We start from the raw sequence: 27,615 nt of genomic DNA, 5'->3' as shown, positions 1-27,615 counted from the left end.
TTTTATCCAAGGCAAAAATTGTTATCACATGACAGACTTGCTGGCCTTGATGTCCTTAAGGTCCCTGGTTAGATGTGAAGCTCCTACCATTGTTTACCCATGATGCTCTACCTACTGTAAAATAGACCTCTTCTCGGCATGATTAGTCAATCTTTTTTTAGCTCTATTTCAGGGAGGTTGCACATACAATGGTCTCAATCAGTCTCACTTTTGACCTTCTTTACGGAGAGAGGGTAGATGTTTCTATGAAAGGGCGCCCTCTATGACAGAATTAAATAGCTTTATTGGGAGTCGGTCTCAAAGTTGAGGAAAGGCAGTGTTCAAGGCATGAAATTTTGAATCATGAAAATAAAATCATGTTTATGTAAAATCTGGTGAATATAACAAAAAGCTCAAAAAACAGAAACATATTAACAGGACATAAAAGTCTTTTATCAGACACTTTGACTGTTTTTATACATATACTTTGTGTGGCAGTGTACATGGTTTTAATTTAGATTTAAAAAAATAACTAAAACTAGATTAAGAAAAAAATAACTATAAAATATTACAAAAACTGGACATCTGAATACACCAAAAGTCAAAATCAAAATAAATAGTGTAACTTATATCACAAAGGAATGACATTTTTGGGAGAAAAAAAAAAAAATCATGTCAGATTATGAATTTTAGAGTTTAGGATTTCTAGATGGTATAAGCTTAAAGACCCAGTTGAGATTAGGATTAACATGTAGGTGTAAAAAAAAAAGAACGACAGAACAATAGAACAACAGAATAATCCTATGTAATCCTTATGGCTCCACTGATAACATTTGTGTAATAAGAACCTGGGACTGAAACCTTGGCCTTTAAGCTGGAATTCCATGTATTCACACGGCTCCATTTTCAGTACACGTAAAAGTGGTATATTGACAGTTTACATACACACACATCATAGACACCTCAGTAAAATAAGTATATGAAGACATCTGTAAAAAAAACTAACTATCCTGAGATATCAGGAGATCCCCAAATGCCTCCACTCCATCTATCTTCAGATTCTACAGAAAAAAAGAATAGGGCTTTGTATTACAAAACTTGTTACGTGGCAAAAAACTTACTGCTATAGAAATCAAGCTATAGGCAAACTAAGATAGACACAATTGTTGTTGATGTACTACTATGGAAATCAAGCTATAGGCAAACTAAGATAGACACAATTGTTGTTGATGTACTACTATGGAAATCAAGCTATAGGCAAACTAAGATAGACACATTTGTTGTTGATGTACTACTATGGAAATCAAGCTATAGGCAAACTAAGATAGACACATTTGTTGTTGATGTACTACTATGGAAATCAAGCTATAGGCAAACTAAGATAGACACAATTGTTGTTGATGTACTACTATGGAAATCAAGCTATAGGCAAACTAAGATAGACACATTTGTTGTTGACGTACTACTATGGAAATCAAGCTATAGGCAAACTAAGATAGACACAATTGTTGTTGATGTACTACTATGGAAATCAAACTATAGGCAAACTAAGATAGACACAATTGTTGTTGATGTACTACTATGGAAATCAAGCTGTAGGCAAACTAAGATAGACACAATTGTTGTTGATGTACTACTATGGAAATCAAGCTATAGGCAAACTAAGATAGACACATTTGTTGTTGATGTACTACTATGGAAATCAAGCTATCGACAAACTAAGATAGAAACAATTGTTGTTGATGTACTACTATGGAAATCAAGCTGTAGGCAAACTAAGATAGACACAATTGTTGTTGATGTACTACTATGGAAATCAAGCTATAGGCAAACTAAGATCGACACAAACTAAAACTACTTGTTGCTGCAATCAGATAGCTAGCCTGTAGATATGTGCGTAAAGATCAAAAGGGCGCTATCTGAAATTAATTGCCATTTTGTGTCATTGCTTGATGAAAATCATGTTGCATGTAGGAGATTCCAACAAGTTGGTGCCTTGGTAATGTAGATATAATCACCCTGTAATCAAGATAGTGTAAATATTGAATTCTGGAGCTGAAAATCCAAGATGACACATCACGTTTCTACCTCTCAGTTTATGTTTATTCATTTTTTATATGTTTTTTTTTTTTACACACAAGTATAAACTGAAAACTCACCTTTTCATTTGCAAGATGAAGAAGACACACAAAGCACATCGGTATCGATAAATTCTTGGCCATATGTGTTGAAATTTGATCAGGCAGTGACTTGTACATGTTATTAAAAGACTGAATACCCGCTACACCATTATCGTCCATAGATGGGATGGTTTCAACTTTTTCCTGATAGACAACATTAAATGATTTAGGAAACAGTTCAAATGTCCACCCAACAAATATCAAAGGTCAAAGGTAAGACATTGCATTGAGAAAAAAGTGTTCTTCGTTGGGATTACAGTTTTATTTTATTTCTCATAATGAAAGGTCCACTTAGACTTTATATTTCTACCTTTAGTATACTTGTATTGATTACTGCTATCAACTTAAAGGAAAAGTCCAGTCAGACTTATTTCTGTCTTTAGTACACTTGTATTGATTACTGCTATCAACTTAAAGGAAAAGTCCAGTCAGACTTATTTCTGTCTTTAGTACACTTGTATTGATTACTGCTATCAACTTAAAGGAAAAGTCCAATCAGACTTATTTCCACCATATAATCTAGTACACTTGTATTGATTATTGCTATCAACTTACATATAATTTTGGGTGATAAAATAGCACCTCAGTAACTTACTCAACTTTGAAATCTTGTGAAGAAGCCCTACAGCACTTGACATGTGTTCACATATTTTGGAGATTTCCTACAAGGGTTTATGGGAAAATATCTAGTGATGACATTGTTTTTTAACATAATCTCTCTGTCTTGGCACACTTTGACCAAAACTACTTTTCACAGGCCTAAGAAGATTTAGGAGAATGTTTTCAAAGGTTTCAACAGCAGATAAGACAATGCTATTTGTTATAAATTTTCCTGACATCCTTACAGATTATAATCATAAGACAGTTTTGTCTGACTCCTTCCTTAGCTTCTCTATAACCCCACATACTAACCTTCAGCACCCTACCTTCTTGATAATCCCCACATACTAGCCGTCACCACCTTACCTTCTGACCTTCTCTATATCTTCAGGAACTATTAATACCCCCCCCCCCCCCCATACTAGCTTTCACCATCTTACCTTCTATATATCTTTAGGAACAATTAATAACCTCCACTTACTAATCTTCACCACCTTACCTTCTATATATCCTTTGGTACTGTTAATAACCCCCTCATACTAACATCCAACAACTTACCCTCTCTATAACTCCACATACTAACCTTCAGCACCCTACCTTCTCTATAACCCCCACATACTAACCTTCAGCACCCTACCTTCTCTATAACCCCACATACCAACCTTCAGCACCCTACCTTCTCTATAACCCCACATACTAGCTTTCACCACCCTACCTTCTCTATAACCCCCACATACTAACCTTCAGCACCCTACCTTCTCTATAACCCCCACATACTAACCTTCAGCACCCTACCTTCTCTATAACCCCCACATACTAAATTTCAGCACCCTACCCTCTCTATAACTCCACATACTAGCTTTTAGCACCTTACCTTCTCTATTTCTTTTGGAACTGTTAATAACCCCCACATACTAGCCTTCAGCTTCTTCACATCAATTTTCTTTGCTGTTCTTGCATATTGAATGTCTATCTTGGCTACCTGTTATGTCAAATACAGGGTAAAAAAAGAGAAAGAAAATCGTTAGAATCATAAGATACAAAAATAGTTTAAAAAACCCCCAGAGACTTTGTCATGGGAGATACACAAAGTTGGAATTGATAGTGAATTCTGTATATTATTTCCTGGTCAAAAGGGCTCTGGTTGCTGTCAATACACCATATTCCTGAAGTTCCGGCCATATCTCAGGTAATCACCACAAGAGGGCGCACCATATTTGGCAAAATGAAGGCTAAATTTTTTGTCATGACCACTGGTTGCATGTCATTGAAGCAGTGAATGAAATGTATGTGAAAGAACTCTAAAAGAGTAGTACAGTAGTGGTTAGGCATATTTTGATTAGTGGTAGTCTCTAATAACATAGCATTGTGGGAAAAACATAGAGAATGTGTGGTAACTTAGCGTATGCTGTCTTTATGTTGCAATACTCTACTAATCTGGCCCTCACTTCCTGCCAACAAATGGCTTGTGAACAGCACCCCTAGTGTCCAAACTATGAAATCTTTTATCTTTCCTGTAACCGGAATATGGTATATAGTTTGACTATGTATGTTGTATGGTACTTACCCTGTGTGGTTGAGCCACTAAACCATCACCTGCATTTTGTGACAGTAATGTACCATCCAGTAGGCTGTCATTGACACCAAAGCTACCCTGTGATGTCGTGGTTTGACTTAGTTCACCGCCACCACCGGTACTGAAATCCATACCACTGATTCCGCTGCCAGCATCGTCATCGTCATCATCCTACAATTGAAAACATGATATTACATCGTATGAAAGACAACAACAACAACAACAACAACAACAACAACAACACAGGTTTTCTTAGTATTGATGTTAGCGTTCCCCTCCTTCTTTTCTGAAATTGCAATAGGTGATGTAAAATCATGAAATGACTCTCCAGAACCCATCGTTTATGAAAATGCAGTGTTTTTGATAAGGTTGAGGAACCCTGGTAACAGAGAGGGAGAAAAGGGGTAAGAATGGCAGTGTTTCCCCCATAGAGTTTATTGTAATTTTGTTTTGGGAACCCAGGTAAAATGACATGAGAACCCTGGGAGATTTGACATACTTACCGCCCTTAGGTTACTCGTATTTTCCTTCGCTGAACGAAGAAAAATATTGGGGACTAATTGTCCCGAAATACATGCAGTCTCTATTCAAAACTCTTCTCAACACGGCTTTGTACTAGGTGTGAAATATAGGTCCTATAGAACACAACCTTTCTCCTTATTTGTTACTAAACCACATATTAGTCACTCAGTTATTTTGGTTCGTCACATCAAAAGTGAAATCTTCTAGTCTCTAAATAAACCCCAAAAAACGTACCTCAACGCCAGGACAGAAATTATTGCAATCATTAGCATTCTCATAATTGTAATTATCAATGCCATCATCCAAACCTTTGTCTTCTGATTCCACTTGTCTCTTTACCTAGAGAGAGAGAGAGAGAGAGAGAGAGCGAGAGAGAGAGAGAGAGAGAGAGAGAGAGAGAGAGAGAGAGAGAGAGAGAGAGAGAGAGAGAGAGAGAGAGAGAGAGAGAGAGAGAGAGAGAGAGAGAGAGAGAGAGAGAGAGAGAGAGAGAGAGAGAGAGAGAGACAGAGACAGAGAGAGAGAGAGAGAGAGAGAGAGAGAGAGAGAGAGAGAGAGAGAGAGAGAGGAGAGAGAGAGAGAGAGAGAGAGAGAGAGAGAGAGAGAGAGAGAGAGAGAGAGAGAAATGAAATCATGAGTATTTTTAAAGGAAATACTTTGTGCTGGGAAGTGCTCCATCAAAATTTATATATGCATAAGGTCACACCAGACGATTCTAGAGATTTGCAATCAAGTTTTGAACTTGGTGACACGGATATGTTGCATGTTCGCTATCACATCACTGTGGAACTGTGTGAAGGCTTTCCAAGTGCAGTCTATCCCAGAGTAACCCAGTCCCAGCAACACATAGCACCTGTGGGTTCCATGTGAGTAATTGTCCCGGAATGCTTGAGTCCTTACTCAAGGATTATCGATTATCACTCCCTTCCCCACAAGTTTATGCTTATCTTGTGAGTGAGACACGGTTGAGTGATACAGCCTACTTGTCGAGTCAGTAAAACACTGGATTTGGCAGATCAAAGAAATGAATTTGAAACCATGACCTCCTGACTACTCGTCCTCACTATAGGAGCCAGTTATGTAATGAAATGATAATACACTTTACTTCTAGTGCAAATGGAAAATGACTGTTGAAAAACAACAACACACAAATATGGTATTCTATGTTTGAAATTCTCTTGTCTAGCAACTTACCATGAGTTTAGGTTTAAGGAACAACTTGAATAAATTATCTGGGTTGTAATGTAAATCTGGTGGCAGTGTGGTGGCGTTTTCATTCCACTTTTCAACAGTGGCTTTGGTCAGTGTTGTTGATGCCTGGAGAGAAAGAAGGGGGGGGGGGTTAGTTGGTAGAACTACAAAGAAAGAATGATTAATCCCATAAGACCTTGGTTTCTTTTTATGGTTATACTTATAGTAATGGCATGAGAAACCTGGAAGCTCAGGTAGCAATGTACCAAGATATGCAAACAGATAATTCATTCTGTAGTTCACAAGACACTACTTAGTCACTTTGAAAATGTTTTTGTGGAGTAACCACGAGTCAAGTTACAAGTGCAATTCTACTGTCTGGGGAGAAACCATTTGATATAGAGGTTGAACACAACGAATATTGACTGTGTATCTCTATAAGCTTTGATGACAATTCTCATTTTTCAGCATCAAATGAATAACAAATCCACCTACAACTGTGCAGTTATATTTTTGTAATCAAAACCCATGCACCATGACACAGCCACCCCTCTAAAAGTGCTTGGTATTTGTGATGACAGTTTAACAGTGTTTAAATAAACCCTGCATAGCAGGATAGGAGTGCTGCAGTATTAGTTTCAACACAAAGAAGTGTCTTGTTATTTATGTGGAGCAACTCATCAGGCCTATTAATTTTCTGATTATTAGTAAATTAATTGGCCAGATAAACTGCTCCCAACAATTAACAAAACAGCATCCAGTTTTCTTGTGCCACTCCTGTAATGTGTATATATTATTTGAATTACATTGTGTAATAATTCAATAAACTCATTCAATTTCATTTGTAGTACTGTTGTAGCACCAAGATGGTACATCAATAGAGAACCCTTCACTACATGTATTGTCATTTTTCTCTTCTCATATTCTACATTCAATGTAGTACATGTAATAATATACAATTCAAAGTTAATAAGTTAAATATCACACCAATGCAAAGTTAATAAGTTCTATATCACACCAATTCAAAGTTAATAAGTTAAATATCACACCAATTCAAAGTTAATAAGTTCTATATTACACCAATTCAAAGTTAATAAGTTCTATATTACACCAATTCAAAGTTAATAAGTTCTATATTACATCAATTCAAAGTTAATAAGTTCTATATTACACCAATTCAAAGTTAATAAGTTCTATATTACACCAATTCAAAGTTAATAAGTTCTATATTACATCAATTCAAAGTTAATAAGTTCTATATTACATCAATTCAAAGTTAATAAGTTCTATATTACACCAATTCAAAGTTAATAAGTTCTATATTACACCAATTCAAAGTTAATAAGTAAAATATCACACCAATTCAAAGTTAATAAGTTCTATATTACACCAATTCAAAGTTAATAAGTTCTATATCACACCAATTCAAAGTTAATTCAAAGTTAATAAGTTCTATATCACACCAATTCAAAGTTAATAAGTTCTATATTACACCAATTCAAAGTTAATAAGTTATATATCACATAGGCAGACAAATCTGTTATAGTAGACATACCTTTGTTTTAGTAAATAGTTTGTCAAAATTAATATCTTCTTCATAATCGACCCTGAAGGCTGGTTTCTCTTTCCTCTTCTTGCCATCAACTTTACTGCTGCCAGAAGCATCTTTTAATTCAAGAAAGAAAACATTTGGTATTAAACGTATCATAAACAGTATTGTATTTTGAAAATGGTGTCAATTTGTTTTGTTTTTTTTTGGTCAGGCCTAACAAAAAAAATTGTGTGGTTTAGATTATGCTCAATTTTAGAATAGGTGGGTAGGTAGATTATTAATTTTTTTTTTTTTTTTTTTTTTTTTAAATGTGTGAGTGAGTGCCTAGTTTAGGTAGTTCTGTTATCCATATGGTCTCTTGTGCTATTGGTTTCTGTATGTACAGCCATTACAGATTGGAAGAACAGTTTATATTGTCTTTTTAAGTTGATGTCAGTTTCTGCATCCACTATTTCTTGCGAGACTTCACACAATTTTTGCGATTTTTATTATATTTTTCTCAAATATGTAAAAAAAAGTTTAGGGCCAGCAGTGAAAAAACTAGGTGGGGTTTGGTAACGGTAACCAAACATTTTTTTTTAGGCCTGAGCATAGTGCCACAGCAAGGCAGGCAATGTCATATATACCTTGGATATAAAAATATGAAACTTTTGCAGTGAAATTAGTGTTATTTTGGTCGTAAAAACCTATTCTCAGTAAAAATTAAGACATAGAAATAGATGGGGGTTAAAATGATATTAGAATTAATCCATTTTAGAATCCAATATGGCCTCACCAACCGAATACTGGGTTTCTTTTATATGAAAATAAAACAGGTTATCACATACTTAGTATGGATTCCAAAACAATTCAATGGCGAGCATACGCATTGAACCCGGGCAATAATTTTCCATATCACACCCTGGCACACTTTGCCAAAATATGCCAAGTGGCATGCTCATCGATATCTGTTTGCTCAGTGATTTGGCTTTGTTCATTTCTTCACTATTTTTATGTGTTTGTGAATGAAATAATATTTCACAGTCAATTTATGTGATTATGTGTTTTAAATGATGTTTCTGTGCCACTACACAGGGAATGTGATAAAACCTTTATGGCCCGGATATGGGTTTTGTGGACCTCAGTAGAGTCAGGCCCTTCGGCCGTACAACATCGGTCCGCAAAATCCATATCCAGACCGTAAAGATTAGTAATTATCAACAAGGTGTATACTATTGGGTTGCAAATGAAGCCATACCTTTTGATCTAGCCCTCAGTTTCCAATGTTCTGGACCAGCCCATGTTTTCAACATGTCAAGATTTAGATAGGAATATTCTGTTTGTTCTTGGGCAATCAGGAGACACAGCTGACCCATAGTGCCATCCGTTATCACTCTGTAGTAATGAACACAAGTTAAAATATTTAGGTATTGAGCTAAGAGATTTGAGGCTTACAGCTTGTACAAAATGTAACAATACATTGACATCAGTATGTTCTGTGATCAGGGACAGATACAGCCCATTTCATATTAGTGTTCACCGATTCTGTTTGATACAGAAATCAATAAGAAACTACACATGCTACACTTTATGATAGCAAAATTGAATGAATACATTTTTTTGCAATATTTTGTCTAAATGACATGAATTAATGTGCTACCATGCAGACATCAAAACATTGGTGCATGTGTGTCTGCGTCTAGTTACAGTATGCTTCATTTACAGATTGTATAAAGTGACTGTGATCTTACCATCTGAAAAGTCTAGAATGTACAGTTTCTTATTGATTTCTGCATGGTTGTATCCAACAGAGCCAGTGAACACTAACATGAAACGGGCTGTACAACCATGCCAAATCAACCATGGACAAGCTTGCACTGACAATAACTACAACTATTATTGCAGCATATTGATACAAGTCATCATCAAATCATGTTAATAATAAATTGAATTAATCCTGTCTGTGAGAAAGAAGATACAGTTGCTAATGATAAAGAAGGGAGACATACCCAGGGAACCTATGTAACATTTACATACCTACGACAGGGTTGTGCACATAGCTGTACCAGCTGAGTGGAGCCACAGGGGATGTACCAGCTATGTGTCCCTGTAACAGCTCTGGCCAGCACACTGTGTGTACCTGCCCTAGATTTAACAGAAGTGTAACTGGTATGCCAGCATCGATGTAACATGGATGTGAAAAATAGCAATACAGCATAGGTTTTTATAACATCCACGTACACAAGTTTTTTCCCCCACAGCCATGTATATACCAGCACATGTGTACATCCTAGTGCTGGGATGTACACAACTTGAACTACTACAAGATTGTCTGGTGTAAGTTAATAAATTCATGCAATAGTGAATAAAACAAGAACATTACTTTTGGTAAGCTTTGTCTAGTTCTTCTCTATTCTGTATCAATTTTGCTTCTTTTCCATCCATCATTGTCAGTGCCTTGTCATCAAATGAATTACCATCGCCATTACTACACATGTCATCATCACTGTAATCCCCACCTCCAGCTAGATCAGATGGGTCTGGTGAAATATCAATAGGTTCTGGTTCTGCATTCAAGTCAAAGGCGTGCTCATTGTTACCCATCTCATTGATTATTTTGGTGATTGGACTCTGAAAGAGAGTGGTGAAAAAGGGATCAATTTACGACATGCTTGCCAGGCACTGACCTCTGCACGAGAGCAACTTTAAAGATTACAAGTGGTGAACTTCAATACATATTTATCCAGTTTTTTTTTGCTCAACTTGGAGGAGTTTTTTTTAGTGCAAACAAATAACCAGTTGGTAGAGAAAGAGGATTAACATTCTGTTCACTTGAGATTTTCATATTTTTCTCATTTTACATTTAGGCGAAAAGAAAAATTATGATCATACAAGTCACGCTTGTGGCTTTTTCTGCTGCATTTTCACTTGCTTTGTTGGTGAAAGTGGGCAACAGAAAACACTGCAAGTAGTCAATGCAAATACCACGGATACACAACATGGTTACAGGGTCTGGTCCTGTGATATAAACACGTACAGTAAAGAACTGAAGGTAAATTGACAAGACGGAACAATTCCCACCTCCTCTGAGTCATCCCAGTTGGCAAATTCAAAGCTGGCAAACTCTGGACAGATCTGGGCACCCTCCAGATTAACGGATTTGTAGAGGGCTGTCGACAAAGGAAATATTAGTTAGAAATTCTTATACTAGGAATCCAATATTTAAAATTCACCAGTGAAAGTGGTGAAATGATAGAATGTAATACAAGTCTCTGCTGTTCCAACATGCTGTGCCAAGTTTTATTAATTCAATTCGGTTGTTTACTTTCCCTGTTTGTAACAGGTTCCATTCATCCACAGTCTGATGTCAGCAATTGTAGTAACTAACTAACTAACTAACTAACTAACTAATAACTAACTAACTAATAACTAACTTATAACTAACTAACTAATAACTAACTGACTAACTAACTAACTGACTAACTAACTAACTAACTAATAATTAACTAACTAACTAACTAATAACTAACTAACTAATAACTAACTAACTAATAACTAACTAACTAACTAACTAATAATTAACTAACTAATAACTAACTACTAACTAACTAACTAACTAATAAATAACTAACTAATAACTAACTAACTAACTAATAACTAACTAATTAACTAACTAACTAATAACTAACTAATTAACTAACTAACTAACTAGCCATAAATACTGTACCTCTAATATCAGAAAGATCAACCGTATCAGTGTTTTGGTCTGTCTGTGCAGTAAGTGATGATACATTGGCAACACTGTAGGCATCAAGTAAGAGCTCACTGCTGTCATCGTTAACACACAGCTGATTCAACAACAAACCAGCCACACCGCCAGCATCAAACTCAGCAGCCATCTGATTGAACAGTGGATCAACCTGTAAATGATGACAATAATGGACAACAATGTTAGTTGCAAGCATCTTGACAAATGTGATGCTTTGAATTACAAGAACTATTACTAATATTGAATTTGGGTGCAGAAAGTTATTGATAACACAGTCCCTAAAACCACCAATGTTTTGAATTGACAGTAAAAATGCTGTGTGGACAATACCTAAAACATTATTGAATACCTATATGCAAATATAGTAAATATAGCAAATATTATGTATATACAAAATCATGTGAATGCATTGTAATACTAAATTGACACAATTTGCTGTTTTGAAGTAAGCATTTGTAAACATTTGAAGTGTATTCATTTTACCTGTAAAAGTACGACTTTTTAGTACACCCCCCTCCCCACCTCCCTAAGTTGCCACCGACACTAATGCATTATGGGTTCTGTTGCATTCTCATAACATGAAGACAACGAGTGAATGCTAAATATCGTATACCTACCTCAAAATCCATCTGTAAATGTTTGCCTTTGATGTTGTTCAAATTTGTCTCTATTCTGTTCTTCTTCCGGGCCTACAAGTATAAACAACAGTTAACACATGTTGACATTCCTAAAATGGATGTGTACCTAACATGGGAGAGTTGTATTGTCTCCCATTTCACACAGTCCACAGCCTTGTAATCCTACATACTGATTTAATGAATCCGCATGATGCCATTGTGCATCAGGGCATAATTTGTTGGACTGTTACCCAACCAAAGTACATATAATAACATTGTCAGACTGAGTGCTTTTGTTAATCTGGAGAACTCCCAGTCGGTAACAGAAAGGGAGAATATGGTAAAAGTGGCATCATTTCCTATACAATTTGTATTTGTATTACAAACACAATAATTTTGGTGGGGAACCCCGGTAAAATAACAGAGGAACTCAAGATACAGCCAGTATGGAACACTACATGTACAAGTGCACTACTACAGGTTTGATACATTTATTAGTTATTCAAATATTCATGCCATACAAACAGGTACATGTACATGTAGTTCAATAAATAAATAAATAAAGATAACTTACTCTTTTTTGTTTCTTCTTTTTCCCCCTCTCATCATCATCATCATCCATCACATCTCCATTTTCTAAAATTAAGGTGGACACATAATCAGTGAAGCTACTGCACATTGCAACTGAGCTAATTCATATATATATATACTCGGTGAGTATCAATCTGCTAAGACAGTGCTCTATACCGCAGTGGCAGAGCGTAATAGTTTTGGAAAACTATATATATATAACTCGGTGAGTATCAATCTGCTAAGACAGTGCTCTATACTGCAGTGGCAGAGCGTAATAGTTTTGGTAGTACTGGAACTCTTTCTTGGTTGTAACTCGGAGTTTCACGCATTGTGCGATCATCAGACAACTCCGATTCATGCCATACAAACAGGTACATGTACATGTAGTTGTCTGATGAACGCACAATGCGTGAAACTCCGAGTTACAACCAAGAAAGAGTTCCAGTACTACCAAAACTATATATATATATATATAGATGAAATACAACTAACAATATAGATCTAAAATATGAAAATATAGTTATTACAGAAAAATATAGTTACTTAGGAATGGTAAATTAGAAATGAATGCAACGTTTTGATCAGCCTGCATGAACCTTGATCATACAATGACACCAACTACCATCAATTTACAGACGTCGTATTACTCTGCAAATTTCGGAAAGAAATTAATGCTGATTAATTACTTCATTGCCTGGTCAAGCTCAGTAGTAGACGGATCGAAACGTTGTACAACCCATAACACCAAAGTAAAGTGTTTTTTTTTTATATACCACAATCGTTTATAGCATCCATATCAAGTGTAAAAGTATACTGTTTCATTTGCTAATTGACAACATTAGAAAGGCCACATGCTCTAGGCTTGTTAATCAACAAATTGAATCAGTATACTTTTACACTTGATATGAATGCTATAAACAAGTATAGGACATAAAGAAAGTGCTTTACTTCAGTGTTACTCGTTGTATTGGTTTCCAATTTAACATTCAAAAAGAAACTATATTTTACCGTCATATTGATTCTTGGAACCATGAACAATATATTCTACAGCTTACTAAGTGTATAAATTTACTTGGTCTGACAAATTTTCATGTAAGACCATTATAAGAAATATATGTATTAGAGAACAATTCATCAAAACCCAAATTTTAAGTTTTTTTTTTATTCCGGTACCTTGTGTTTGCTTTTCATTGTCTCTGCCAAGTCCTCCTAACATTTTGTAGGTATCAGCATGGATTGAGTCGATACGACCAGCATAAATCTTGGCACTCGCATCTAAAGTACAACTTGCAACCTAGGTTGAATGAATAAAAAAAAATCATTAATAAGGCATACTAAAAAAAAGGTGGTTCCGATTACGCTCAATTTTAGAATAGGTGGGGTAGGTAGATTTTTTATTCTACTTTTTTTTTTTACATATTTTTTTTTATACGTAAGTGTCTTCCGAATGTTTTCCCCATGATCTCTTCGTTATTGGTTTCTTTCCATTACAGACCGGGAGAACAGTTTTATGTTGTCTTTTTAAGTTTCTGCATCCACAATTTCTGGTGAGACTTCACAATTTTCGCAATTTAATCAATTTTTTTGTCAAATATCATGCCAAAATTTAGGGTGTTAATATCATGCCAAAAAAAAAAGAATTTAGGGTCAGCAGTGAAAATCTAGATGGGGTTGGGTGACCGGAATGGAATAGTTTTTTCTTTCATTAGGCCTAAATATAAAATCAAATTTGTGTTCGATGTATTCAACTTGGTGTGAGTGTGGTATAAAGTTTACTTACATCCTAGTGGTCGAAAAAAAAAAGATCAACTTATTTCCACTTTTCAACCCCAAAAATATTACAGTGGCCATATGGATGAGGATTGGCTATTTATTTAGGGTTTTTAATCCTATAAAGCAATTGCATCATGGTTTCCCACTTGAAAAATCAATGTGAAACAACACATGCCAAGTCTGTGTTTGTAACTATACATTGCAAAAAGCTAAAAAAGTGTGTAAAAAGTTTGTTATTGTATGTACATGTATAACAAATTATTTTGTGAACTGGTGGTTCCCAGACCAGTGCCTTTAAAAAAATCCAAATTTGTGTGGTCCGCCAAAAAAATCGCTAGTCCCGGACCCAGGACCAGTGGATTTGTTCACCCCTGCATTTGCAATTTCTTGACTTACAAACAATGACTTGGCATATGTTGTTTCAAGTTGATTTTTAAAATACGAAGCCATGATAAAATTGTTCTATAAATTAAAAATCCAAACTAAATACCAAATCCTCATCCATATGGCAACTCAATTTGAAGTATAAGCAGTATGTATGAGAACCAAAACAAGTGTTGCCTTACCTGAAAGTTTGTCATTCCCCCAGTCTTCTCCTTCTGTTTAATCAATTCTGACATGTGGTCTATCAAATGTAAGCTGAATGCATTCTTTGCTGTGATTTTCTACAGGAAACAAAACACACATGTAGGTGTAAGGTGAAATATTGAAGTACATGTAAAAGTGATGTAAAGATCGAACTAGACTACAATCTAACTGTGTTGGCTTTCAAAATATATCCATCATTACCAATGGCCAGGGAAATCTGATTTCTGAAATTACAAATCTAGCTAGGCACAATATAAAGCTGTTAACATCAGCACCTGTCAGTAGTAACCAAGTAGAAATTGACAGGTGTCTCATGTTTGTTTATGTCCAACCAATATCTTTCGGTTTGAAGGTAAGGTCATGTGTGGATGTAAAAACTTTATAGATTTACATTATCACTCTAAAGACATGAAATGGATATACGTACAACTCTTGGTGTTATTTCAATTCAAATGCAACACAGAAAGCTATTCTTAACCCCCCCCCCCCCCCCCCCCCCCCCCAATTTCCAGAGGCATAGAAAGAGATTCAAAGTCGATGGATAGTCTCTAGACCAAGGTCCAACATGCTTTCGGTTCTTGATCCATTCACATCCAGCACAAATCCCCCCCCCCCTTTTTTTTGGGGGGGGGGGGGTGAGGGAAATTCATTTTAAAGATGTTTATGCTGTTATACATGCTGCAGGAATATATGGTTGGCTTGTAATCAAACTCAACAGCCAAGAAAGGAAGAAAAAATGTGCTTAGGCCTTACTATGTACATGTATCAACACAGCAGTGTTTTATTTAAGGGCGGTAAGTAGGTAAAATCTACCGGGGTTCCCACATCATTTTACCGGGGTTCCCCACCAAAACTATGATACATTGCATGGGAAGCACTACCAGTTTTACCTCTTTCCCCCTTTCTGTTACCGGGGTTCCCAAACCTTATCCTGCTCCCCTGTGTTAGACACTAAAAAAATGTTTGGATGATTACGGTAACACTTACATTTTCAGCAGATAACTTGATACAATTTGAATAATGCTCAATAACTTGGGCATTACTGAAACTACCACTACCAATCGACAAGCGTCTCCTGTGACAAAAAAATAACAACTACCTGAATAACAGTTGTGCAACTTGAGAAAAAAATGAACAGAACAATTATAACGTCAATGTTACATGGCGTGTGTGGGGATGTAAAGTCAGAACACATAATGAACACTTTTTAAAACTTTGCATGTACTATGGTGTCGGAAACCAGTGTGCATTCATCTCAATATGTTTGGGTTAATTCAAGTGGCCATATGGATGGGGATTGGGTATTAATTTTAATTTTTTTCAATTTATAAAACAATTTTACCATAGCTTCCTACTTGAAAAATCAATGTGAAACAACACAGACCAAGTCTGTGTTTGTCACTCGATACATTGCAAAACGCTACAAAAATGTGTAAAAAGTTTGTTATTGTACAACATACAATATTTAACAAACATTTTACACATTAATTAATCTTTAGCATTTTATTGAGTTACAAACAAAGACTACAAGGCATGTGTTGTTTCACATGGATTTTTCAAGTGACATGATAACATTGTTTCGTAAATTTAAAATCCAAAATAAATACCCGTCCAAATCCTGATCCATATAGCCACTTTAAAGGCCAGTATTTCAATCCCGGGTCACCGCATTAGGGACTACTCCACCCAGTACACAGCGTCTTATCTGAGCGGATTAACACTCACGTCACCGTGTCCACATATCAATGACAACGATCAAACATTTACTAAATATCCTGTTATGACAGACACTGTTTCTGCCTGAACCAAAATCATTTATAGTAACAACGGACATCGGAATCATTTCACTGCGTTGCTAGTCGTTGTGATACTCGAACTGTATTATGTACAGGCTCGCAACGAAACGGCCATATACACATTGAGCTTGAAAGTTCGGCCGACACAGTATACAGCGACTGTGCACTGTGCGTATTATACCATAGACAATGGATGGCAGTTGTCTACTGCATATAACACTTTTGACTCGACAGAGGTGGTAATTTTGTTTCATTGTAATGTGTCATAATTATGTAACACATATAGTTTTATAAATAAAAGAATGAATTTCACGAAAAAGAACCTTTTGTATGTTTGTTCAAAGATCGGAATACAAATGTACCGGGGAGACAGCTGTGTTGACGTATCACACAACAATGCACTAGCGATGGCAAAGGAACTGTCTGAAGTAAATCGCTGTTTTGTTTATCGTTCATTGCAATGTCCCGAAAGGGTTGAACCGGCCAATTTTATAACTTTACCACTGTACAGTGAATCAAAATATGGAGCTTGGACGACAGTTTGTCATCAAGATGAGCAGCAAGATACTGATTGCCGTCAATGAAGTTCAAAGGGACGCTATCAAGGCTCTCTTTGCAAACTCCGGATGGGAACTGGTTATTGATTCCGAGTCACCCGACCTTGACAACACTGGCGTTGTTGAGTCAACTGACGAGGTCTCGGCCAGCAACGACAGTGGTATCGATATCGGTGACGAGGCCTCGGCCATCAATGACAGTGGTATCGGGGACGATCTGCAAGATCAAAACAACGACATTGCTTTGCATCAAAACGAATGTCCGCACTGCCTTTGCTACCCGTGTGTCACAACATACCAACAAGACTGGCTTGGTATGGGCCAGGAACCTTGTGACGAAAATGTTTTGGTTCGCCATCGGCTCTACCGAAAGTATTGGAATATGCTCGACCGAAGAAATGCGTGGAACGATCCACGCTACTTACATAGGAAGCAGCCACTAATGCAGGCTGATGATGTTGCCATCAGTCGTAGGGAAGTGATGCCTAAATGCGTCACTTCGCAGGTACAGTCTCTTTATCCAAATTTACCCGGTGTGCCGTACAGAGGTCATAGCTGGGCGTAAGCTCGGTCTAACCGAACGGCTGAAAAGCCACAAACCAAACGGCCCTTTTCAGGGCCACCACATCCTCCAAAAAGAGTGTACCTTACCTAAACTACACGTTCACGTTTTGCGTATGTCGGTGTTGTCATTTGTTAGCAATTTTATTCGAATTTGATATCAAAACACCTTTCTAATTGGTTTTCTACTGTATGAGTAAATTGTACTCCCATTACCAAAAAATAAAACCCAAACAGAAAGACAATCACACACACACACACACACACACACACACACACACACACACACACACAACAAACTACAAAATAGTCACATTTCTACCACTGTATACTTTTGCCTTGTCGCCGGACCGTACTTCTGATTTGATCATTACCGTTATGTTATTATGGTAGGTAGAGGTAAATAATCTAGCGAATTGATTATCGAGATACTACCAACCCCCCAGGGAATTACGCAAACGTTTACACAGTATTTGAGTGACAGCTGTTTGGACGCTTCTAACCTAACATTTCGCCACATACCACATGACAACATACATCAAATTTCGCTCCCAGATCATCATAATTTACAAAACAATTCACTCAGGCACCTCTTCTACATATTTATAATTCATTTTGGGATACATTTAGAGTAAATGCTCGGGAAATAGCCGTGATTTTGACAGTTTTCTTGGAGCACCCAGGCGATGTTAGGCGTACGAGAGGCTTTGCATAAATGAGCGTCCCTACTGTAATCCTCCTTTTATAGTCGATACGGGCCTTTAACCAAATAAACAATGTTGTACTTACTTCAGTAGGTATCTTTTAAAAAAGGCAAAAATTATGCCCCGAAAGTATAAACTCTGTTCACATGTATGCCCCTTAATTAAAGAATAAGAAAGATTTCTTGTGATAATACACGTACCTGTCTCCTGGTGTTGCTACAGGACTTTGTAAAGTCCTTTGCATTTCCAGAACTTTAGATCGTCGGCGTTGCCTCCTTTCTTCATCATCGTCATTGACTTGGACATTGCTCAGGAGGGGAGACTGATGATTGACGCGACTGCGATGTCGATGTGTTGTTGGTGATATGAAGTCACTGGACGGTGTAGATGGAAGTCGTTTACTGGGAACCGGTGAAAGCATCTCTTCACGTACACTTGGCATTATTCCTGGAAAGATGTGAAAAAATAATAAATTGACATGTGGTGAAACGACACTGAAAAGTTTATCCAGTGGAGAAATTGTTCTATACTTCTACATGTAAGTTATGATCGTGAATACAGCTGCAATAAATGTAGTATAATGATTTGGTGTGATTTTGAGTTGTGCTGTTTTCGTTCTTAAACGACAGAACGAATAAAGCATAAACAAACAGAAAAACACACCCTCTGGCCTCAAAATCACAACAAATGCTACAATTACTGCAGCTAAGTCGTGAATTTGGTGAAAGAAGACGACTGACCTAACTGAAAATTTTCACCACAGCTTTATCCAGCTGTAGTTATTAAAGTCTTATATATACGGATCCAGACTAAGAAGATAATGAACTTTCACGTATTAGTTGACAGACTGTCATTACAACGTAACGTTCAATGCGATTTAGAGAATCCATTAGTTCGATTACTGCTCTTCGATTTCATTTTCAATTTCATTCAATACCAAATTTCAATAGCACTGCAGTACATACGGTGTGACCATGGAAGTAGAACCTACTTCCAAAGTTCCATGGTGTGACAAACACTGTGTGTATCAAAGTTACCGTGAATGTGTACGGTGTAGATTTGTATGACAAAACACTTCACTCTTTGAATTTCTCTTATTCACCCTGGTCAGTTTATATCATTAAACGATCTATGTCATAATTCTTACCTGATGACTGTGAAAAATGTACAGGAGATCTGTTATTTACGAATATAAATACGACTTTAGGAAAGACGATTGTTTTGAAAATTGAAAATGGCGCCGGTCCGTTGAATGCGCACGCATACCACTCTACTTCCGGTAAAGATGAGAACCTCTAACTTATTGCAAATGTACAAACTACGTAAATAACAGCGTCCTTGGCACATTGCACCATAATAATCAGCCTTTTCCCGTCGATTTAAGTCTAATTTCATTTTCAGTGCCAGTATAATACATTTAATTACATGCATTTGTGTAATATCCATGACGAAAATGAACAATAATAAATTTAGGCAAGCTAAGGACTCTGGGAAACCCCTCTCGTATGCTTTCTATAGTAGGATTTGAACTTTATGGATGAAAAGAACATTCTGTTCATTGAAAAATTATAGGGCTGTGGCTCTTGATTTAGGGTACCAATTGTTTACATCAAAGTTATATGCAATGATCAAATAACCTTCCAAAACTTGGCAAAAGTACGATACTTGAAATTGGGGTTTCAAACTTCCGGGGCACTAGCACCGAAATTTCGAAAGACCAGCACCCACTACAGCACTGTCAATCGCAAGATCGACTGTCAGTGTCACGAATCATCGCGTCATAACGGAATTTACTTTCAGTAACGATGGCTACAGACAAAAACAAAACCCCACAGTTGTCAGCAAACAAGGTAACGTGATTTATACATATAATGTGTTTGTTTGTTTGTTTGTTTGTTTATCTGTTCATTTAGTTCCTATTGTACATTGTAATTAATAATTATAAATATAATGAGTAAATGTTGTTTGTGTGTTCATTAACTTTCCTTACATTTTGACTTAGAATTTGGTACTCTAAAGCTTGATTTTGAGGAAATGTTCCCATATACATCATTACATGTAGTTTACTTTATACTAAACAAAGTTACATGATATGAAGAGTGGTTATTATTCTGTCTTTTAGATGAGTTCTTCGCTCAGAGAAAGATTAAAAAGATCAAGGCGATCCTTTTATTCACCAAATAGTAGCAGTCATCAGATATCTCGGATACACAGTACTGTCCCAGACAGTGATAAAGACAGACCGTCTACATCTACAACATTAAGACTTGAATGCGAATCTAAAGACAGTGAAGCCATCAATGAACCTGAAGTGAGCGATGAAATAATACTACATAAATTTGGAAGAACAATTGCTGAAGAAAACACAGGTAAAGTGACTGCTGGTATTGCTAAGCATGAACAAGGTGGTACTGATGTGCAAGGTTGTGGCCAGATGGATGTCAACCAGCAGGGTCAAGGTCAGGATATTACCAGGCAAAGTCAAGCTCAGGATATTGACAGGCAGTATCAAGGCCAGGTAGATATCAGCCAACATGATCAAGATCAGGCTATTGACAGGCAAGGTCAATATCATGCAGATATCAGCCAGCAAGCTCAGGGAGAAGATGATATTGACAGACAAGGTCAAAGTCATTTGGATATTGACAAACAAGGTCAATGCCATGGGGGTATTGACAACCTGAATCAATTACTGCAAATGAGACAAGACCTTAATGAGTCACTTGCAATAAAAGAAGAAACACTGCGCAAATTAAAAATGGTCAAAATGTACCGGAACAAGGTTTGTAGAGTCCAATGTCATTTTTATTTCCTAGTCTCTTAGGATAGGTAGACTAATTGATTTCAATGTTGGCAGTTCTTCAATTAAAAAGTGTTTAACATTAAACATTTATTTAATTTCTAAAGTGCTTCTTCTATTCTTAAGCATAGAAGTACATGTACTGCATAATAAGATACAATAAGCATACAAAACACAATTTTAATAAAAAACAGTGGTAAAATTTGCAGTTTCAAACTTTTTTCTAAAAAGAGCTTATAAAACAAACAGTGAAGAAATTCACTGGTCCGAAGTCCGGGACCAGTGATTTTTTGGGGCAGACCACACAAATTTGACCTTGTCTGGTCCGTCGGACCAGTACCTTAAACTGTAAATATATATAACAATGTTAAAAAGTAGGAACAGCAACAACTGAAAGTCATGAGGGGAAAATCAACAATATTCTCAATCTAAAAATTTCAACTTTCTGGAATGTGTTGTATTTGCCTGAGTTGGTAATATTGAAGAGAAATGTTTGCTATATGGCTTTTTTTTTTTACATTAATGGTGACAGTTAGAATTTTATTATGTTAATTACTGAATCAAAGTGACATTCCTGGTCAAATGTTTTACAACTCTCAAGTACAATGCAAGTTTTACAAAAATCATAGTTTTGGTTAATAATTGCAGGTGATATACAATTTATTTTCTCAAAGTTGCCATATGGATGAAGATTTGGAAGTTATTTTGGATTTTTAATTTACAAAACAATTTTACCATGGCTTCCTACTTGAAAAATTGATGCGAAACAATATTGACCAAGTCTATGTTTGTAACTTAATAAATTGAAAAAAGCTAAAACATGTGTAAAAAGTTTGTTATTGTACATACAATAACAAAGATTTTACACTTTTATTAATCTAATTGTCACTTTAACTGATACCTCAGGATATTTGCTACTGAAGGTCACTTGTCCAGAATAAATGAAAACAAATGTTGTAAGGTGTTGGGAAGATAACAAAAAATTGTGTTGTTATTTTGAAATTATACTTCAGTTTTCAACCTTGATATTTTTATTTTTTTTGCCAGAATGACTTGGAAAGATTACAACAACTCATTACCAAGTGGAGGACAGCAAGTCAAGATATTTTACTTGAACTGCAGGAAAAATTGCCAATGGAAAAGAAACCCAGGTTAGGAGAATTAATAAAATCATGGCAACTTGATCCTGACTTACTACAGTTTGATGGAGATGTGGATAGTTTCAGAGAATAAAGACACTTGAAATATGACTGGTTTGACAAAGGAATGGGTAATTGTATGGATTGACACAAGACAGAGACATATCAAGGAATTTGATGCAACGCTAGTAGGGCTGGGATTTGAACAGTTTATGAATAATTCAATGCAAAATCTAGTAAAATGGCAAGAAACATGGTAAAACTGCAGTTGGCTCAGAAATAACAACCCAAAATCTGTAAATGGCAAGAAACAGAACTAATAGGTAAAAACAAAGGTATAAAATAAAGACATAGTGAGGGCGCCATATATACCATGGCTATGATATAGTTAGACAGAGATGTCGACAGTCAAGAGAATAATATAGTTCAAACCATAAAACCTCCAACTGTTGGTGTAGGGTCTATGTTAAAACACTGAGAAATATGGTAGCACAAATGCAATGAAATAAGTTACTTGTATTCCATTGTATTCAGTACACTGTTAGCATGACTTTCTTTTCTAAAGTTCACTTTGTCTCTAAATAAAAAAAAATATTTCAATTATAGTGTCAAGTCCTCCTGCCATGGATGATTTTAGAAGTTAAAGCAAACAAACAACAAAACATGGATGATTGTAGGTTATCAAACAAACAAACAAACAAACAAACAAACAAACAAACAAACACAAAAAAATAAACTCGTATGTGTGTGTGTGTGTGTGTGATTATACAGACATGATATTTAGCATTTGATTGGTGCATACAACTGTGATATGCATAAATTAATTGTTTGATATATTATTGATATGTACTGGCTTTATCATCGTCGGAATCCACAGCCTCTTTTACGGCACCATCCAGCACGTACCATTTCGTTGCTTATTGATATGTACTGGCTTTATCATCGTCGTAAACCACAGCCTCTTTTACGGCACCATCCAGCACGTACCATTTCGTTGCTTATTGATATGTACTGGCTTTATCATCGTCATAAACCACAACCTCTTTTACGGTACCATCCAGCACATACCATTTCGTTGCTTATTGATATGTACTGGATTTGTCATCGTCATAAACCACAACCTCTTTTACGGTACCATCCAGCACATACCATTTTGTTGCTTATTGATATGTACTGGCTTTATCATCGTCATAAACCACAACCTCTTTTACGGTACCATCCAGCACATACCATTTCATTGCTTATTGATATGTACTGGATTTGTCATCGTCATAAACCACAGACTCTTACTGCACCATCCAGTACGTACCATTTCATTGCTTCAGTAGAAATATGTGGCTTTATTAATATTAGTTGTAGCGGAAATGGTGATATTTCTAGCAATTTTGACGTATCAAGAGATTAGTATGGTGCTATTAGCTCAATGATAGGCATGGTGCTGTGTCTGTCCATCTGTCCATCTGTCTGTCTGTCTGTCTGTATGTGGATGACTTAAAACTCATAAACTTCCAGACTGATTGTCTTGGTTTTTAGTGGGGACATTACTTTTAATATCTAGTTTGGAAATGCTTCAAAGCAAAATGATTGCATCACAGGTGTGTGTGTGTGTGTGTGTGTGTGTGTGTGTGTGTGTGTGTGTGTGTGTGTGTGATTTGGGTAAAAATGCCAGTTTTATTCAAATTACACAAACTCAGAAACTACTGGGCAGATTGGTCTGTAATTTGGTGGGAATGTTCTGGAATAGAGATGTGTAGATTGAGAATTGTTCATGACATGATGGGCCCATCATTGATATGCAAATTAGGTCTAAAATTGTATCTTTTTGGTCAAAAATCTTTAATTCCAAAACAACTGAGCAGATTGGGCTGAACGTTAATGGGGATGCATTTGGATGTGAAGATGAAGGTGTATTCAGGGGTGAACAAATCATTTTGTGAACTGGTGGTCCCAGGACCAGTGCCTTAAAAAATCCAGTGGTCCTGCAGAACAATTAGTGGTCCCAGGTCCCGAAACATTAAATCTTACCTATGAATCTGTACATTCAGATGACTTTTTAACACAGATATTAACAGTACGGTACTGGTCCAACGGACCAGACATAGTAAAATTAGTGCGGTCCGCCCAAAAAAATCGCTAGTCTCGGACCCAGGACCAGTGGATTTGTTCACCCCTGTAACAGTATTCACCCAGGATGATCCCATCAGTGATATGCAAATTAGGTCTGAAAAGCTCATTTTGGGTCAAAAAGATATCTTGAAAACTACATGGGGAATTTGGCTAAAACTTGGTGGGGATGTTTCTGGAGGTGTTATTCTGCAGTTATGGTTCAAAACATTTTGACACAACTGGCCCTAGATACCATGACCACACCTTTAGCAACAGTGGAATGCTGATGTACATTACAGACAAGGATGGGTATGCAAGAGAATAAAGATAACAAAAATGTATGCAAATATGCCTAGTAACAAGACCACACCCATAGCAACATCACAACATTCAAAGTAACAATAATATTTCAACTCGAGTTTTAGGACCAGTGCAGAAACTTTTATTCAAATAAATCATTGCATTAATATACACATCTAATTGTGAATTGTGCAATACTCTATACTTAAATAAGTGCAGTTTTAAGGTGCCAGGCATTTTCATCCGAGTGGGGGTGAGGGTGTTCTTAATGGTGGGAGTGATCGTTTTGAAAAATGCCGCTTGAAGTGGATGGGTCGTTTTGGAAAATACTACTTGAAGTGGGGGGGGGGGGGGGGGGGGGTCATGTTTGAAAAAGGACAAAATTATGTCATTTTGGTGCCGTGAAATGGCTCTTTAACTGTTATTTGTCAAAATGTTTTACGATGGGAGGTGGTATCCCCCTCCTGTACCCTCCCCCATCCACGTTTTCCACATACATGTGCACTATTTTTCAAATAAGATATTCAAAAATTTAGTATTTGGGGTATAGGGAATAAAAGAATGGCTAGTTGTGTATTAGGTCACGGTTAGGGTTTGCCTTTATTTTCATTAAATCCACCACTGGTTATTATTTGACGACAGTTTTAACATGTTCATGTTCCATAGATTCTAGATAAACATGTACAAAGAGAGCAAACATTGTACCAAAAGCAATGTGTTTAGTGTTCTCTTAATAAATAGTAATATTCAATTATATTCATATGGTGTTCTAGTAACATCTCATAGTAAGACCTATAAAATAAAGTTAAAATATACAGGTGTGTGTGTGTGTGTGGGGGGGGGGGGGGGTTCAGTTTCGAAAATGTGGCCTTTACTGGGTGGGGTCGCTTTGGTCATCGGAGTGGGTGGGTGGGGGGGGGGGGTCAGTTTGAGAAATCCATGTTCAACTCCAAAACACTGCCCCCAGTCATTACAAATGCCTGGCCCCTAAAGGTCCAATAAACATTTTTTTCATGTAATAATCAAATATCTCATTAATTATATCTATAGTAAACGATTTCAATGAGCCATGACACTTGCACCGACAAACACACCATTCTACATACAAACTATGTAGACGATATATATATATATATATATATATATATATATATATATATATATATATATATATATATATATATATATATATATATATATATATATATATATATATATATATATATATATATATATATATATATATATATATATATATATATATATATATATATATATATGTATATATATATTTATATGCAAACATTTTCATCTCCCATGTAAGGGAGAGGTCACATTATGGTTCATTATGTATGTCTGATACGCTGTGTCTTTGAAAAGCACTGGCTCAAGTCAGATGGTATTCTGCATACATATTTTACATTTACACAGCAGACATTTCACAGAAAATTGAATCGATATTAATAAGCACAATTGAAATTACTGAAATTATAACTGCATTTTCAGAATTACATCCAACTTATATCACAGAGTAATACACTAGAAATATTAATTTTACATTCAACATTTTGTCGCCTGTCAGAATATATCGGTGTCAGTTAGGGAGCTTGACTTATCACATGGTTAGTGGCTATACATGTTGCTAAATGAGGGAGGTTCTGTGGTATGAATATCATTGAAAATAGCATCAATTATATTTTCATGTATCGTAGGATAACATCATATGAAATACCCGGTCACGAGTTTATTGTGTTGTACACGCAGTGACAATGGAGACAGAACCAATACTCAGTGTACATCCTTGCCAAATATTGAGAACTATGTGTGAGTTAACCTGCAGTTGGTCATCTCGAAGGAAAGCTGCACTATTCTAACTAATACAATATTGCTATCTTTGTCGTTATTGTTGACACTTGCAACTAACTGTTGTGATCGATTTTATAGTCACTTTGAAAAAGATGTTATATAACAGAACGAGTATGCAACTTGTTGAAGAAAAAAGAGACATCTATATGGACCAGGCTTAGGCCCATGTAACTAAGAAACAATATGAACAGATGCTATTGGTACAGGAAAAGGTCCACAAAATTATGGTTGTTCCTATTGTAACTATAAGCACAATACGAGTTGCATTGAGAAATCGTACAAGAGGGCAAATATAGCATAGGGATACATTCATGTACGATTGTATAACAGCATTGGTTGCAGACAATATAAATCTGGTTAATGCTAGGGAATCTAACAAGATTCCTATCCCTAATGAAACTGTACCCACACCTATCCAACTTGAATATAAATGTGTATCTAGTGTAGAGTCGGTTCTACATTCTTGTATTGTCTGTTATTTGGGGGTTTTGATGTCGGAGGTGATCCTTTACTAATAGCCATACTGAGACTCTTGAACCATGTAACGAATCTTAGTCAGATACCTTCACTGACATTAATATTTTCTAACAGGCGATATATATTTAAGAAAGAAGCAAGGAATTCATTTTTTTTAACAAGTACAAATTCACAAATATAATATGTTTCGACATTTCTAATTATATTTTTTTCGCTTGTTTGGTATACCATAATTGACATTGGATGAAACAATATTTTATGAATTTTTTAAAGTTTTTGAAAATACTTAACTTCAGTTTTGAAAATTCTGGCAAATTCAAACATTTAAATAAAACATCTAAATTGAATGATAAAACATTTTAAGTATTAAATCCTTGAAAGTACTAAACTATTCGAAAATCCCTTGTGAAACT

The 27,615-nt window shown here is 36.0% G+C and overlaps 2 protein-coding genes across 2 annotated transcripts; one reads left to right on the top strand and one right to left on the bottom strand.

Moving 5' to 3' along the window:
* Positions 1 to 360: 360 nt before the first annotated feature.
* LOC144446908 (condensin complex subunit 2-like) lies at positions 361 to 18,956 on the bottom strand. The gene is made up of 18 exons (XM_078136754.1): positions 18,715 to 18,956; positions 15,884 to 15,971; positions 14,875 to 14,973; positions 13,709 to 13,829; positions 12,537 to 12,598; positions 11,963 to 12,034; positions 11,304 to 11,496; positions 10,658 to 10,746; positions 9,960 to 10,207; positions 8,835 to 8,971; positions 7,601 to 7,710; positions 6,049 to 6,171; positions 5,092 to 5,196; positions 4,327 to 4,506; positions 3,634 to 3,741; positions 2,139 to 2,303; positions 986 to 1,040; positions 361 to 371 (listed from the first exon to the last, which is right to left on the bottom strand). The coding sequence occupies exons 1-18, from the start codon at positions 18,954 to 18,956 to the stop codon at positions 361 to 363; spliced, it is 2,208 nt and encodes a 735-aa protein (XP_077992880.1).
* A 1,089-nt stretch (positions 18,957 to 20,045) lies between these two features.
* LOC144446737 (uncharacterized) lies at positions 20,046 to 22,980 on the top strand. The gene is made up of 3 exons (XM_078136560.1): positions 20,046 to 20,364; positions 20,637 to 21,296; positions 22,362 to 22,980. The coding sequence occupies exons 1-3, from the start codon at positions 20,320 to 20,322 to the stop codon at positions 22,545 to 22,547; spliced, it is 891 nt and encodes a 296-aa protein (XP_077992686.1). The 5' UTR covers positions 20,046 to 20,319; the 3' UTR covers positions 22,548 to 22,980.
* The last annotated feature ends 4,635 nt before the right edge of the window (positions 22,981 to 27,615 follow it).

Source organism: Glandiceps talaboti, chromosome 15, assembly GCF_964340395.1.
Source record: "Glandiceps talaboti chromosome 15, keGlaTala1.1, whole genome shotgun sequence".
In the NCBI taxonomy this organism is placed as follows: domain Eukaryota; kingdom Metazoa; phylum Hemichordata; class Enteropneusta; family Spengelidae; genus Glandiceps; species Glandiceps talaboti.
Note: the sequence above shows the minus strand (reverse complement) of the source record. Positions and strands in the feature narration are given on the sequence as shown.

What these genes read in the sequence shown, in the direction of transcription:
- LOC144446908 (XM_078136754.1), bottom strand. Translation starts at nt 18,956, where the DNA reads ATGCCAAGTGTACGTGAAGAGATGCTTTCACCGGTTCCCAGTAAACGA. An exon ending in TAGTGGCTCAACCACACAGG is followed by an intron (nt 3,742 to 4,326) that starts GTAAGTACCATA and finishes TTGACATAACAG; the next exon opens with GTAGCCAAGATAGACATTCA. An exon ending in TTCCAAAAGAAATAGAGAAG is followed by an intron (nt 2,304 to 3,633) that starts GTAAGGTGCTAA and finishes GTTGTCTATCAG; the next exon opens with GAAAAAGTTGAAACCATCCC.
- LOC144446737 (XM_078136560.1), top strand. Translation starts at nt 20,320, where the DNA reads ATGGCTACAGACAAAAACAAAACCCCACAGTTGTCAGCAAACAAG. An exon ending in CACAGTTGTCAGCAAACAAG is followed by an intron (nt 20,365 to 20,636) that starts GTAACGTGATTT and finishes TCTGTCTTTTAG; the next exon opens with ATGAGTTCTTCGCTCAGAGA. An exon ending in TCAAAATGTACCGGAACAAG is followed by an intron (nt 21,297 to 22,361) that starts GTTTGTAGAGTC and finishes TTTTTTTGCCAG; the next exon opens with AATGACTTGGAAAGATTACA.